This window comes from Oncorhynchus gorbuscha, linkage group LG07, assembly GCF_021184085.1.
Source record: "Oncorhynchus gorbuscha isolate QuinsamMale2020 ecotype Even-year linkage group LG07, OgorEven_v1.0, whole genome shotgun sequence".
In the NCBI taxonomy this organism is placed as follows: Eukaryota; Metazoa; Chordata; class Actinopteri; order Salmoniformes; family Salmonidae; genus Oncorhynchus; species Oncorhynchus gorbuscha.
The window spans coordinates 7,560,044-7,576,666 of record NC_060179.1 but is presented as its reverse complement, the minus strand read 5'-3'; the positions used below and the strand labels follow the sequence as shown (position 1 = coordinate 7,576,666).

Genomic DNA, 16,623 nt, shown 5'->3' with positions numbered 1-16,623 from the left:
TCTTTCTCTGGTTCTCTCTGGTTCTCTCTGGTTCTTTCTCTCTCTGGTCTCTCTCTGGTTCTCTCTGGCTCTCTCTCTGTCTCTCTCTGGTTCTCTCTGTCTCTCTCTGGTTCTCTCTGTCTCTCTCTGTCTCTCTCTGGTTCTCTCTGGTTCTCTCAGTTTCTTTCAGTCTCTCTGTCTCTCTCTGGTTCTCTCTGGTTCTCTCTGTCTCTCTCTGTCCCTCTCTGGTTCTCTCTCTCTCTGTTTCTCTCTCTCTCTGTGTGTTTCTCTCTGCTGCTCTCTCTCTCTCTCTGTCTCTCTCTGGTTCTCTCTGTCTCTCTCTGTCTGTCTCTCTGTCTCTCTCTGGTTCTCTCTGTCTCTCTCTCTCTCTCTCTCTCTCTCTCAATTCAATTCAAGGGGCTTTATTGGCATGGGAAACATGTGTTTACATTGCCAAAGCAAGTGAAATGAAAAACAAAAGCAAAATATATTTTTTAAAGTGAACAGTAAATATTTTACTCACACAAGTTCCAAAACAATAGATACATTTCAAATGTCATATTATGTCTATATACAATGTTGTAATGATGTGCAAATAGTTAAAGTGCAAAAGGGTGTTTGTTCTTCACTGGTTGCCCTTTTCTTGTGGCAACAGGTCACAAATATTGCTACTGTGATGGCACACTGTTATATTTCACACAATAGATTTATCAAAATTGGATTTGTTTTTCAAATTCTTTGTGGGTCTTTGTAATGTGAGGGAAATATGTCTCTAATATGGTCATACATTGGACAGGAGGTTAGGAAGTGCAGCTCAGTTTCTCTTTTGTGAGCACATAGCCTGTCTTCTCTTGAGAGCCAGGTCTGCCTCTCCCTTCTCAACAGGGCTATGCTCACTGAGTCTGTTCATAGTCAAAGCTTTCCTTAAGTTTGGGTCAGTCACAGTGGGTCAGTCACAGTGATTATGCCTGTGTGTACTCTCTGTTCAGGGCCAAATAGCATTCTAGTTCGCTCTATTTTTTTAATACTTTCCAATGTGTCAAGTAATTATAGTTGAGTTTTCTCATGATTTGTTTGGGTCTAATTGAGCTGCTGTCCTGCATCTCTGTGGGGTGTGTTTGTATTTGTGAACAGAGCCCCAGGACCAGCTTGCTAAGGGGACTCTTCTCCAGGTTCATCTCTCTGTAGGTGATGGTTTTGTTATGGAAGGTTTGGGAAATGCTTCCTATTAGGTGGTTGTAGAATTGAACGTCTCTTTCCTGGATTTTGATCATTAGAGGGTATCGGCATAATTCTGCTCTGCATGCATTATTTGGTGTTCTACGTTGTACACTGGGGATATTGTTTGCAGAATTCTCTCTCTCTGAATTCTCTCTCTCTCTCTCTCTCTGGTTCTCCCAGTCTCTCTGTTGCTCTCCGTCTTTCTCTGGTTCTCTCTCTTTCTCTCTCTGGTTCTCTCTGGTTCTCTCTGGTTCTCTCTGTGTCTCTCTCTGGTTCTCTCTGTCTTTCTCTGATTCTCCCGTCTCTCTGTCTCTCTCTGATTCTCTCTGTCTGTCTCTCTCTGGTTCTCTCTCTCTCTCTCTGTCTCTCTGGTTCTCTCTGGTTCTCTTTGGTTCTCTCTGTCTCTCTCTGTCTCTCTCTGGTTCTCTCTGTCTCTGTCTCTGTTTCTCTCTGCTTCTCTCTGTTTCTCTCTGGTTCTCTGTCTCTCTGGTTCTCTCTGTCTCTCTCTGGTTCTCTCTGGTTCTCTCTGGTTCTCTCTGTCTCTCTCTGGTTCTCTCTGTCTCTCTCTGGTTCTCTCTGTCTCTCTCTGGTTCTCTCTGTCTCTCTCTGGTTCTCTCTGTCTCTCTCTGGTTCTCTCCGTCTCTCCCTGTCTCTCTCTGGTTCTCTCTGTCTCTCTCTGGGCCAGGTCCTTCAGGGTGATGTAGTCATGTGATGTTGGAGAGAGAGAGAGCCTGATAGAGCGAAACACATCCTGAGCTCAGAAACTAGACTACCCCAGAGTCACCGACACATGCAGACACAAGCCTGTCTTAATGCAGCCAGAGGGTCCAGTGTTTCTTCCCTGCCTGGTCAATTCCAATTGAATACATTCAATTCAGGAAGTGATTTTAATTTCGCTCTGGATAAGAGCGTCAGCTAAATGACTTAAATGTAAATGTAAATGAAACAGCTTCTACTTTATTGAATTTTCAAGTCATTGAATTTTCAATGACTGAATTGGAATTTATGTTTACTTCCTGAATTGACGGCCTTTAATTTGAATTGACCCCAACCCTGCTTCCCAGGTCTTTGTGGAAAACAGTGAATAGCTCCAGACAGCCAGATTATCTCACCATCGCGCTGTGATCCAGGCCTTAAATGAACTAAGATACAGTTGAACAGACTGATTCTGTATTTTAAACAAGCATAGCATAATAACAGAATGGAACACCGGGTAGGATTACCTTTAACATGATAAATAGTGTGTCTCTCTGCATGGCCCACTGTTCTCCTTTGGAGTTTATGCAGAAAAAAAGCTTTGCATTCATCTTCACCTCACAGGGCAGTAAAGGCTGCTAACAGCTCCATGGAGCAAGGAGCACCCCAATCATAAACTGTTTCTCTCAATTTGTTGTTCTATCACCCAAGTGATACATTAGCTGAGGTGTTGGTTTTATTACCTGGTAACAGGCTGGGGGAGCGAGTAATAGCAGAATTGATCACTGCAATAAAATGTTCCAGTCTCTCAGGCCCTAGGCAGTGGACATGGATCTATCCACTCAGCTTCCCTGTGCCACAATCTGCCACACCACAGCCTATTTTTTTTCCAACATTAACATCGTCTACACTGTATTTCTGATCAATTTGATGTTATTTTAATGGACAATTTTTAAAAAAAATTAAAAACTTTCAAAAACAAGAAAATGTCTTAAGTGACACCAAACTGTTGGACGATAAGTGTACCTTAATTTGAGCCTTTATTTCCTCAAATTAACTTTTCTTTGTATGTTAGAAGGTCCCAGACAATTGCTTAATGTTTTCATGCTTTGGTGTAATTCTCCTTTCTGGATGATGCTTAAAATACACTGAACAACAATATAATAATATATCATATAATATAAACACAACATGTAACAATTTAAATTGTTTTATGGAATTACAGTTCATGTAGGGAAATCACTCAACTGAAATCTATTCATTGGGCCCTTAAATATGAATTTCAAATGACTGGGAACACAGAGTTAATCAGGCTGTTGATTGTGGCCTGTTCAATGTTGTCCCACTCCTCTTCAATGGCTGTGTGAAGTTGTTGGATATTGTCAGGAACTGGAACACGCTGTTGCACACGTCGACCTAGGGAATCCCCAACCCTATCAATCTACACCCTACCAAACCCTATCAATCTACACCCTACCAAACCCTATCAATCTACACCCTACCAAACCCTATCAATCTACACCCTACCAAACCCTATCAATCTACACCCTACCAAACCCTATCAATCTACACCCTACCAAACCCTATCAATCTACACCCTACCAAACCCTATCAATCTACACCCTACCAAACCCTATCAATCTACACCCTACCAAACCCTATCACTCTACACCCTACCAAACCCTATCACTTTACACCCTACCAAACCCTACTACACCCTACCAAACCCTATCACTCTACACCCTACCAATCCCTATCACTCTACACCCTACCAAACCCTATCACTCTACACCCTACCAAACCCTATCACTCTACACCCTACCAAACCCTATCACTCTACACCCTACCAAACCCTATCACTCTACACCCTACCAAACCCTATCAATCTACACCCTACCAAACCCTATCAATCTACACCCTACCAAACCCTATCACTCTACACCCTACCAAACCCTATCACTCTACACCCTACCAAACCCTATCACTCTACACCCTACCAAACCCTATCACTCTACACCCTACCAAACCCTATCACTCTACACCCTACCAAACCCTATCACTCTACACCCTACCAAACCCTATCACTCTACACCCTACCAAACCCTATCACTCTACACCCTACCAAACCCTATCACTCTACACCCTACCAAACCCTATCACTCTACACCCTACCAAACCCTATCACTCTACACCCTACCAAACCCTATCACTCTACACCCTACCAAACCCTATCACTCTACACCCTACCAAACCCTATCACTCTACACCCTACCAAACCCTATCACTCTACACCCTACCAAACCCTATCACTCTACACCCTACCAAACCCTATCACTTTACACCCTACCAAACCCTACTACACCCTACCAAACCCTACTACACCCTACCAAACCCTATCACTCTACACCCTTTCAAACCCTATCACTCTACACCCTACCAAACCCTATCACTCTACACCCTACCAATCCCTATCACTCTACACCCTACCAAACCCTATCACTTTACACCCTACCAAACCCTATCACTCTACACCCTACCAAACCCTATCACTCTACACCCTACCAATCCCTATCACTCTACACCCTACCAAACCCTATCACTCTACACCCTACCAAACCCTATCACAACCTATCCTGGCCCTAGGCAATGGGCACAGATCCAGCCACCCAGCCTCCCAGTTAGAATATATGCAGTGAACACGGATCCAGCCTCCCAGTCAGGCTCTAGACAGTGGGTCTGGACCCATCCTCACATTCAGGCTCTAGACAGTGGGTATGGACCCATCCTCCCAGTCAGGCTCTAGACAGTGGGTATGGACCCATCCTCCCAGTCAGGCTCTAGAAACCCATCCTCATCAGGCTCTAGACAGTGGGTCTGGACCCATCCTCACATTCAGGCTCTAGACAGTGGGTCTGGACCCATCCTCCCATCCTCCCAGTCAGGCTCTAGACAGTGGGTCTGGACCCATCCTCACATTCAGGCTCTAGACAGTGGGTATGGACCCATCCTCCCAGTCAGGCTCTAGACAGTGGGTATGGACCCATCCTCCCAGTCAGGCTCTAGACAGTGGGTCTGGACCCATCCTCCCAGTCAGGCTCTAGACAGTGGGTCTGGACCCATCCTCCCATCCTCCCAGTCAGGCTCTAGACAGTGGGTCTGGACCCATCCTCACATTCAGGCTCTAGACAGTGGGTCTGGACCCATCCTCCCATCCTCACAGTCAGGCTCTAGACTGTGGGAATGGTCCCATCCTCCCAGTCAGGCTCGAGACAGTGGGTCTGGACCCATCCTCCCATCCTCACAGTCAGGCTCTAGACAGTGGGTCTGGACCCATCCTCACAGTCAGGCTCTAGACAGTGGGTATGGACCCATCCTCCCAGTCAGGCTCTAGACAGTGGGTCTGGACCCATCCTCCCAGTCAGGCTCTAGACAGTGGGTATGGACCCATCCTTCCGGTCAGGCTCTAGACACTGGGTCTGGACCCATCCTCCCAGTCAGGCTCTAGACAGTGGGTATGGACCCATCCTTCCAGTCAGGCTCTAGACACTGGGTCTGGAACCATCCTCCCAGTCAGGCCCTAGACAGTGGGTCTGGACCCATCCTCCCAGTCAGGCTCTAGACAGTGGGTCTGGACCCATCCTCACAGTCAGGCTCTAGACAGTGGGTCTGGACCCATCCTCACAGTCAGGCTCTAGACAGTGGGTCTGGACCCATCCTCACAGTCAGGCTCTAGACAGTGGGTATGGACCCATCCTCCCAGTCAGGCTCTAGACAGTGGGTCTGGACCCATCCACCCACAAAGATTTACAACTCTTAATTTGTTATTTAGGCCAATAGCCAATCCATTCATCACTCTGCCACACGATAATGACTCCACAAGAAGTCATCAAACATTTTAATGTTGAACGCCTTACCACTGAAAAGCTTTTGCCCATAAACATGTCCTTACATTAGCAAACCCCTCGACCTCAACACGTTTCACCTCCCAGAACAAGTCTATCTACTCTAATATAAAAGCAGACATACGATCTGACATGATTTGCATCAGCTATCTCTGGTTCTCTCTGTCTCTCTCTCTCTGGTTCTCTCTGTCTCTGTCTCTCTCTGGTTCTCTCTGTCTCTCTCTCTCTGGTTCTCTCTGTCTCTGTCTCTCTCTGGTTCTCTCTGTCTCTCTGGTTCTCACTGGTTCTCTCTGTCTCTTTCGCTCTGTCTCTCTCTGGTTCTCTCTGTCTCTCTGGTTCTCTCTGTCTCTCTATGGTTATTTCGCTGTGGTTCTCTCTCTCTCTGGTTCTCTCTGTCTCTCTGTCTCTCTCTCTGGTTCTCTCTGGTTCTCTCTGTCTCTCTCTGTCTCTCTCTGGTTCTCACTGGTTCTCTCTGTCTCTCTGGTTCTCTCTGTCTCTCTATGGTTATTTCGCTGTGGTTCTCTCTCTCTCTGGTTCTCTCTGTCTCTCTGTCTCTCTCTCTGGTTCTCTCTGGTTCTCTCTGTCTCTCTCTGGTTCTCTCTATTCTCTGGTTCTCTCTCTCTCTCTCTCTCTCTCTCTCTGGTTCTCTCTGTCTCTCTCTCTCTCTCTGGTTCTCTCTGTCTCTCTGTCTCTCTCTCTGGTTCTCACTGGTTCTAACTGTTCTCTCTATCTACAATCCTTTTGTTTATTTTGATACACATTGTTCTCCACCCTGCCTTCCCTTCTGTTGTTCTTTGTATTTTCTGTATCTTATTATGGTTAATATATTTTGTCCGTTTTTGTTGTCTGGTTCTCATAGCAAAACAATGTCAAATCAAATCTGTCTCTTTATCTGGTTCTCAACTGGTTCTCTCTGTCTCTCTAGTGGTTCTCAACTAGTTCTAAAAAGACTGGTTCTCTATATACTATATATCTGGTTCTCATACAGTCTATATACTCTACTCTAGAAAGGCTACATCTAGAGAGTATATCAGTCTCTGTCTCAGTAGAAAGGCTCTACTGGTTCTCACTAGTTCTAACTGGTTCTCTCTATCTCTGGTTCTCTCTCTCTCTCTCTCTCTCTGGTTCTCTCTGTCTCTGTCTCTCTCTCTGGTTCTCACTAGTTCTAACTGGTTCTCTCTATCTCTGGTTCTCTCTCTCTCTCTCTCTCTCTCTCTGGTTCTCTCTGTCTCTCTCTCTGGTTCTCACTAGTTCTAACTGGTTCTCTCTAGAGAGGCTGCATCTACAATCCTTTTGTTTATTTTGATACGACATTGTTAATTTATCTCCACCCTGCCTTCCCTTCATGTTGGATGTCTTTGTATTTTCTGTATCTTATTATGGTCGTTGAATATATTTTGTCCGTTTTTGTTGTCCGGAGTTGACATCATAGCAAAACAATGCATCAAATCAAATCAATGTTTATTTATCACGTACCCCAATTACAACAGACCTTACAGTGAAATGCTTAGAGAGGCTGCATACAGGCTGCATAAGTAGAGAGCTACAACAGTAGAGAGGCTGCATACAGTAGAGAGGCTAAACAGTAGAAAGGTATTATGTGAACAACAGGTAAGTAAAGAAATAAAACAACAGTAAAAAGACAGGCTATATACAATAGAGAGGCTACATACAGTAGACGCTACATACCGTAGACGCTACATACAGTAGAGAGGCTACATACAGTAGAGAGGCTACATACAGTAGAGAGGCTACATACAGTAGAGAGGCTACATACAGTAGAGAGGCTATATACAGTAGAGAGGCTATATACAGTAGAGAGGCTACATACAGTAGAGAGGCTATATACAGTAGAGGGGCTATATACAGTAGAAAGGCTACATACAGTAGAGAGGCTACATACAGTAGAGAGGCTACATACAGTAGAAAGGCTACATACAGTAGAGAGGCTATATACAGTAGAGAGGCTACATACAGTAGAGAGGCTGCATACAGTAGAGAGGCTACATACAGTAGATAGGCTATATACAGTAGTGATGCTATAAAAGTAGCGAGGCTCCATGCAGACAACGGTTAGTCAGGGTGATTGAGGTAGGATGTACATGTAGATATGGTTAAAGTGACTATGCATATATGATGAACAGAGAGTAGCAGTAGCGTAAAAGAGGGGTTGGCGGGTGGTGGGACACAATGCAGATAGCCCGGTTAGCCAATGTGCAGGAGTACTGGTTGGTCGGCCTAATTGAGGTAGTATGTACAGTGCCTTGCGAAAGTATTCGGCCCCCTTGAACTTTGCGACATTTTTCCACATTTCAGGCTTCAAACATAAAGATATAAAACAGATTTTTTTTGTGAAGAATCAACAACAAGTGGGACACAATCATGAAGTGGAGCGACATTTATTGTATATTTCAAACTTCTTTAACAAATAAAAAAACTGAAAAATTGGGAGTGCAAAATTATTCAGCCCCTTTACTTTCAGTGCAGCAAACTCTCTCCAGAAGTTCAGTGAGGATCTCTGAATGATCCAATGTTGACCTAAATGACTAATGATGATAAATACAATCCACCTGTGTGTAATCAAGTCTCCGTATAAATGCACCTGCACTGTGATAGTCTCAGAGGTCAGTTAAAAGCACAGAGAGCATCATGAAGAACAAGGAACACACCAGGCAGGTCCGAGATACTGTTGTGAAGAAGTTTAAAGCCGGATTTGGATACAAAAAGATTTCCCAAGCTTTAAACATCCCAAGGAGCACTGTGCAAGCGATAATATTGAAATGGAAGGAGTATCAGACCACTGCAAATCTACCAAGACCTGGCCGTCCCTCTAAACTTTCAGCTCATACAAGGAGAAGACTGATCAGAGATGCAGCCAAGAGGCCCATGATCACTCTGGATGAACTGCAGAGATCTACAGCTGAGGTGGGAGACTCTGTCCATAGGACAACAATCAGTTGTATATTGCACAAATCTGGCCTTTATGGAAGAGTGGCAAGAAGAAAGCCATTTCTTAAAGATATCCATAAAAAGTGTTGTTTAAAGTTTGCCACAAGCCACCTGGGAGACACACCAAACATGTGGAAGAAGGTGCTCTGGTCAGATGAAACCAAAATGTAACTTTTTGGCAACAATGCAAAACGTTATGTTTGGCGTAAAAGCAACACAGCTCATCACCCTGAACACCATCCCCACTGTCAAACATGGTGGTGGCAGCATCATGGTGTGGGCCTGCTTTTCTTCAGCAGGGACAGGGAAGATGGTTAAAATTGATGGGAAGATGGATGGAGCCAAATACAGGACCATTCTGGAAGAAAACCTGATGGAGTCTGCAAAAGACTGTAACGACGTTCTACGTTTGTGGAAAGAGAGTCGGACCGAAATGCAGCGTGTTTGTTACTCATGATCTTTAATGAATGAAAACGTGATACATGAAATAACTATACAATACAAAACAACAAACTGAACGTGAAATCTAATTACAGCCTATCTGGTGAACACTACACAGAGACAGGAACAATCACCCACGAAATACAAAGCGAACTCAGGCTACCTAAATACGGTTCCCAATCAGAGACAACGAGAATCACCTGACTCTGATTGAGAATCGTCTCAGGCAGCCAAGCCTAATACCACACCCCTAATCAGCCGCGATCCCAAATACTACAAACCCCAATACGAAAAACAACATATAAACCCATGTCACACCTTGGCCTACCCAAACATATAACAAAAACACAAAATACAATGACCAAGGCGTGATAAAGACCTGAGACTGGGACGGAGATTAGTCTTCCAAACAAGACAATGATCCAAAACATAAAGCAAAATCTACAATGGAATGGTTCAAAAATAAACATATCCAGGTGTTAGAATGGCCAAGTCAAAGTCCAGACCTGAATCCAATCGAGAATCTGTGGAAAGAACTGATAGACATACCCCAAGCGACTTACAGCAGTAATAGCAGCAAAAGGTGGCGCTACAAAGTATTAACTTAAGGGGGCTGAATAATTTTGCATGCCCAATTTTTCAGTTTTTGATTTGTTAAAAAAGTTTGAAATATCCAATGAATGTCGTTCCACTTCATGATTGTGTCCCACTTGTTGTTGATTCTTCACAAAAAAATACAGTTTTATATCTTTATGTTTGAAGCCTGAAATGTGGCAAAAGGTCGCAAAGTTCAAGGGGGCCGAATACTTTCGCAAGGCACTGTACATGAATGTATAGTTAAAGTGACTATGCATATATGATAAACAGAGAGTTGCAGCAGAAGCATTCTGAGAAATAACCGATGAAGAAGTTCACGCCATCTTTGATGTGATCGGATGGATTTCACGTCTGATTCCATCACTATGCTTGATGTCTGACCAATTAGCATCAAATCCACTTCAGATATTGAGATCATAGTTTTACTTTAGATGAGTCTCTTTTGGAGACTCAGATTAAATCCTTACTATAACATGGAGTTCGTTATAGCCTTGTTATTCTCCTGTGTCTTTTGAGTCAACTTCTAAGCCAGTTTCCTAGACACAGATACAGCTTTCTTCTGGACTAATAAGCGAAGATAATCTCAATTGAAATTTAGTCCAGGACTAGGCTTGGACTGTGTCTGGGTAACTGGTTCCTGGTGTCTGTGTCTGGGTAACTGGATCCTGGTGTCTGTGTCTGGGTAACTGGATCCTGGTGTCTGGGTAACTGGTTCCTGGTGTCTGGGTAACTGGTTCCTGGTGTCTGGGTAACTGGTTCCTGGTGTCTGGGTAACTGGTTCCTGGTGTCTGTGTCTGGATAACTGGTTCCTGGTGTCTGGATAACTGGTTCCTGGTGTCTCTGTCTGGGTAACTGGTTCCTGGTGTCTCTGTCTGGGTAACTGGTTCCTGGTGTCTGTGTAACTGGTTCCTGGTGTCTGGGTAACTGGTTCCTGGTGTCTGTGTCTGGGTAACTGGATCCTGGTGTCTGGGTAACTGGTTCCTGGTGTCTGGGTAACTGGTTCCTGGTGTCTGGGTAACTGGTTCCTGGTGTCTGGGTAACTGGTTCCTGGTGTCTGTGTCTGGATAACTGGTTCCTGGTGTCTGGGTAACTGGTTCCTGGTGTCTGTGTCTGGGTAACTGGTTCCTGGTGTCTGTGTAACTGGTTCCTGGTGTCTGGGTAACTGGTTCCTGGTGTCTGGGTAATTGGTTCCTGGTGTCTGTGTCAGGGTAACTGGATCCTGGTGTCTGGGTAACTGGTTCCTGGTGTCTGGGTAACTGGTTCCTGGTGTCTGGGTAACTGGTTCCTGGTGTCTGGGTAACTGGTTCCTGGTGTCTATGTCTGGATAACTGGTTCCTGGTGTCTGGGTAACTGGTTCCTGGTGTCTGTGTCTGGGTAACTGGTTCCTGGTGTCTGTGTAACTGGTTCCTGGTGTCTGGGTAACTGGTTCCTGGTGTCTGGGTAACTGGTTCCTGGTGTCTGGGTAACTGGTTCCTGGTGTCTGTGTCTGGATAACTGGTTCCTGGTGTCTGGGTAACTGGTTCCTGGTGTCTGTGTCTGGGTAACTGGTTCCTGGTGTCTGTGTCTGGGTAACTGGTTCCTGGTGTCTGGGTAACTGGTTCCTGGTGTCTGGCTAACTGGTTCCTGGTGCCTGGGTAACTGGTTCCTGGTGTCTGTGTCTGGGTAACTGGTTCCTGGTGTCTGGGTAACTGGTTCCTGGTGCCTGGGTAACTGGTTCCTGGTGTCTGTGTCTGGGTAACTGGTTCCTGGTGCCTGGGTAACTGGTTCCTGGTGTCTGTGTCTGGGTAACTGGTTCCTGGTGTCTAGGTAACTGGTTCCTGGTGTCTGGGTCTGGGTAACTGGTTCCTGGTGTCTGTGTCTGGGTAACTGGTTCCTGGTGTCTGTGTCTGGGTAACTGGTTCCTGGTGCCTGGGTAACTGGTTCCTGGTGTCTGTGTCTGGGTAACTGGTTCCTGGTGTCTGGGTAACTGGTTCCTGGTGTCTGGGTAACTGGTTCCTGGTGTCTGTGTCTGGGTAACTGGTTCCTGGTGTCTGTGTCTGGGTAACTGGTCCCTGGTGTCTGTGTCTGGGTAACTGGTTCCTGGTGTCTGGGTAACTGGTTCCTGGTGTCTGTGTCTGGATAACTGGTTCCTGGTGTCTAGGTAACTGGTTCCTGGTTACTGGTGTCTGTGTCTGGGTAACTGGTTCCTGGTGTCTGTGTCTGGGTAACTGGTTATTGGTGTCTGTGTCTGGGTAACTGGTTCCTGGTGCCTGGGTAACTGGTTCCTGGTGTCTGTGTCTGGGTAACTGGTTCCTGGTGTCTGGGTAACTGGTTCCTGGTGTCTGGGTAACTGGTTCCTGGTGTCTGTGTCTGGGTAACTGGTTCCTGGTGTCTGTGTCTGGGTAACTGGTCCCTGGTGTCTGTGTCTGGGTAACTGGTTCTTGGTGTCTGTGTCTGGGTAACTGGTTCCTGGTGTCTGGGTAACTGGTTCCTGGTTCCTGGTGTCTGGGTAACTGGTTCCTGGTGTCTGTGTCTGGGTAACTGGTTCCTGGTGTCTGGTGTCTGGGTAACTGGTTCCTGGTGTCTGTGTCTGGGTAACTGGTTCCTGGTGTCTGTGTCTGGGTAACTGGTTCCTGGTGTCTGTGTCTGGGTAACTGGTTCCTGGTGTCTGTGTCTGGGTAACTGGTTCCTGGTGTCTGTGTCTGGGTAACTGGTTCCTGGTGTCTGTGTCTGGGTAACTGGTTCCTGGTGTCTGTGTCTGGGTAACTGGTTCCTGGTGTCTGGGAAACTGGTTCCTGATGTGTGGGTAACTGGTTCCTGGTGTCTGTGTCTGGGTAACTGGTTCCTGGTGTCTGGGTTCAAAAGAATGGAACAAATGAATGGAACATAACATGAAGTATATAATGTAATATGTCCATAACTAATGTGTTTTCATGCACAATGCGCACAGTCATTGTTTGGTTAAACCAGTCAGGTTCCTCTTCAAGAGGATCCATTACAAATACTCCTCATCCTCTCACCCTTGTCAACAGATTACATTCAGTAGTTGTCCATCAGGAAGCACACAACACTGACTCCACTATGTCCACTAGATTAATCATTTTGGAAGGTTGACATCAATAGCAGGATTAGAGGGAGTTATTGCATGGATTGAGTTGTTCTGCAAGAGTTTTCAATGTGATTGATATGTTTTTCTTGTCCACAGGGATTCCAAGGAAAGGCAGGTCCACCCGGCCCAGGGGGAGTTGTTGGTCCTCAGGTAAGGTACGATAGGTTTACTACAGGCACTATAGGTTTACTACAGGTACTATAGGTTTACTACAGGTACTATAGGTTTACTACAGGTACTATAGGTTTACTACAGGTACTATAGGTTTACTACAGGTACTATAGGTTTACTACAGGTACTATAGGTTTACTACAGGTACTATAGGTTTACTACAGGTACTATAGGTTTACAACAGGTACTATAGATTTACTACAGGTACTATAGGTTTACTACAGGTACTATAGGTTTACAACAGGTACTATAGATTTACTACAGGTACTATAGGTTTACTACAGGTAAGGTACTATAGGTTTACTACAGGTACTATAGGTTTACTACAGGTACTATAGGTGTACTACAGGTACTATAGGTGTACAACAGGTACTATAGGATTACTACAGGTACTATAGATTTACTACAGGTACTATAGGTTTACTACAGGTACTATAGATTTACTGCAGGTACTATAGGTTTACTACAGGTACTATAGGTTTACTACATGTACTATAGGTTTACTACAGGTACTATAGGTTTACTACAGGTACTATAGGTTTACTACAGGTAGTATAGGTGTACTACAGGTACTATAGGTTTACTACAGATAAGGTACTATAGGTTTACTACAGGTAAGGTACTATAGGTTTACTACAGGTACTATAGGTTTACTACAGGTACAGGTTTACTACAGGTACTATAGGTTTACTACAGGTAAGGTACTATAGGTGTACTACAGGTACTATAGGTTTACTACAGGTACTATAGGTTTACTACAGGTACTATAGGTGTACTACAGGTACTATAGGTTTACTACAGGTACTATAGGTTTACTACAGGTACTATAGGTTTACTACAGGTACTATAGGTTTACTACAGGTACTATAGGTTTACTACAGGTACTATAGGTTTACTACAGGTACTATTGGTTTACTACAGGTACTATAGGTTTACTACAGGTACTATAGGTTTACTGCAGGTACTATAGTTTTACTACAGGTAAGGTACTATAGTTTTACTGCAGGTAAGGTACTATAGGTTTACTATAGGTTACTATAGGTTTACTACAGGTACTATAGATTTACTGCAGGTACTATAGGTGTACTACAGGTACTATAGGTTTACTACAGGTACTATAGGTTTACTACAGGTACTATAGGTTTACTACAGGTACTATAGGTTTACTACAGGTACTATAGGTGTACTACAGGTACTATAGGTTTACTACAGATAAGGTACTATAGGTTTACTACAGGTAAGGTACTATAGGTTTACTACAGGTAAGGTACTATAGGTTTACTACAGGTACTATAGGTTTACTACAGGTACTATAGGTTTACTACAGGTACTATAGGTTTACTACAGGTAAGGTACTATAGGTGTACTACAGGTACTATAGGTTTACTACAGGTACTATAGGTGTACTACAGGTACTATAGGTGTACTACAGGTACTATTGGTTTACTACAGGTACTATAGGTTTACTACAGGTACTATAGGTTTACTGCAGGTACTATAGTTTTACTACAGGTAAGGTACTATAGTTTTACTGCAGGTAAGGTACTATAGGTTTACTATAGGTTACTATAGGTTTACTACAGGTACTATAGATTTACTGCAGGTACTATAGGTTTACTACAGGTACTATAGGTTTACTACAGGTACTATAGGTTTACTACAGGTAAGGTACTATAGTTTTACTACAGGTAAGGTACTATAGGTTTACTATAGGTTACTATAGGTTTACTACAGGTACTATAGGTTTACTACAGGTAAGGTACTATAGTTTTACTACAGGTAAGGTACTATAGGTTTACTATAGGTTACTATAGGTTTTCTACTGTTACAGTACTATAATGGACATTATGAACTAAATTAATGTAGCACTTCTTGGTCCACAGGTAAGTAAACACAATAAGATACATTTATGAAGAACTTTTCAGATTGTTTAGACGTACTTACAGATCTCACGTCATTTACTAGCAGAAGTGATAGAGTACACGGATAATATTGGCCTCTGACATAGGTTTGGCATTATCTAAGGGTCTTATGTTATGGTAGAGCGGCTCAATGATTTCCATAATATCTTCTTCTTATTCTTCCTCTTCTTCTTCTTCTTCTTCTTCTTCACTTCCTAACAGGGCCCCACAGGCGAGACCGGTCCAATCGGTGAGAGAGGTCACCCTGGATCCCCAGGACCACCTGGAGAGCAGGGTCTTCCTGGCTCTGCTGGCAAAGAGGGAGCCAAGGTCCCTAAATACCCACCTCACTCGATTAACTCTCATAACTTGACAGCCCAACAGATCTCCAGAACTCCAGGGCTCTGACCAAAACATATTTAAAAAAATAAAAAAAACAATACTAGATACAGATAATGCCTAGTCCTGGAATTAAACCGTGAACAATTGGAGAATCTCCACTGAACACGTTTTTGGGTCCAGGAATGTAAGCATGAAGTCTATTTTGGCAGACAGCTGGTGAAGTTGGTGGGGACTGAGGGTTGGGGACTGAGGGTTGGGGACTGAGGGTTGGGGACTGAGGGTTGGGGACTGAGTGTTGGGGACTGAGTGTTGGGGACTGAGTGTTGGGGACTGAGGGTTGGGGACTGAGGGTTGGGGACTGAGGGTTGGGGACTGAGGGTTGGGGAGTGGTTGAATTCCCATGCATCACGATTGCCAATATAAAATCAAATCAAAGGTTATTTGTCACGCCGAATACAACTGGTGTAGACCTTACACCTTAAATGCTTACATACATGCTCTGACCAATAGTGCAAAAAAAGGTATTAAGTAAAGAAATAAAACAACAGTAAAAAGACAGGCTATATACAGTAGCGAGGCTATAAAAGTAGCGAGGCTACATACAGACACTGGTTAGTCAGGCTGATTGAGGTAGTATGTACATGTAGATATGGTTAAAGTGACTATGCATATCTGATGAACAGAGAGTAGCAGTAGCGTAAAAGAGGGGTTGGTGGGTGGCGGGACACAATGCAGATGGCAGTTAGCCAATGTGTGGGAGCACTGGTTGGTCGGACCTATTGAGGTAGTATTTATATGAATGTGTATTTAAAGTGACTATGCATATATGATAAACAGAGAGTAGCTACTTTACTACTAGCTAGTTCCAAGACCTCCCAGCCCCTCCCTCTGACTCCTTTAAATCCCAGCCAATGCCAAGACCTCCCAGCCCCTCCCTCTGTCTCCTTTAAATCCCAGCAAGTTCCAAGACCTCCCAGCCTCTCCCTCTGACTCCTTTAAATCCCAGACAGTTTCAAGACCTCCCAGCCCCTCCCTCTGACTCCTTTAAATCCCAGACAGTTTCAAGACCTCCCAGCCCCTCCCTCTGTCTGCAAATTCATTAAAAATGAAAAGCTGAAATGTATTGAGTCAATAAATATTCAACCCCTTTGGCAAGTCTAAATAAGTTCACGGATAAACATTTTCTTAACAAGTCACATAATATGTCACATGGACTCACTCTGTGTGCAATAATAGTGATTAACATGATTTTTGAATCACTTACAGTACCTCATCTCTGTATCCCACACATACTGTAAGGTCCCTCAGTCGAGCAATTCATTTTAAACACAGATTC

The 16,623-nt window shown here is 44.2% G+C and overlaps 1 protein-coding gene across 3 annotated transcripts in view; it reads left to right on the top strand.

Moving 5' to 3' along the window:
- LOC124039460 (collagen alpha-1(XI) chain-like) overlaps nt 1–16,623 on the top strand; it is a 216,932-nt gene that overhangs the window by 127,868 nt on the left and 72,441 nt on the right. For all 3 annotated transcript variants that reach the window (XM_046355451.1, XM_046355450.1, XM_046355449.1), the window contains 2 exons: nt 12,970–13,023; nt 15,168–15,275. In XM_046355451.1, the coding sequence (XP_046211407.1) occupies nt 12,970–13,023; nt 15,168–15,275 (162 nt within the window). The remainder of the gene's footprint in view (nt 1–12,969; nt 13,024–15,167; nt 15,276–16,623) is intronic.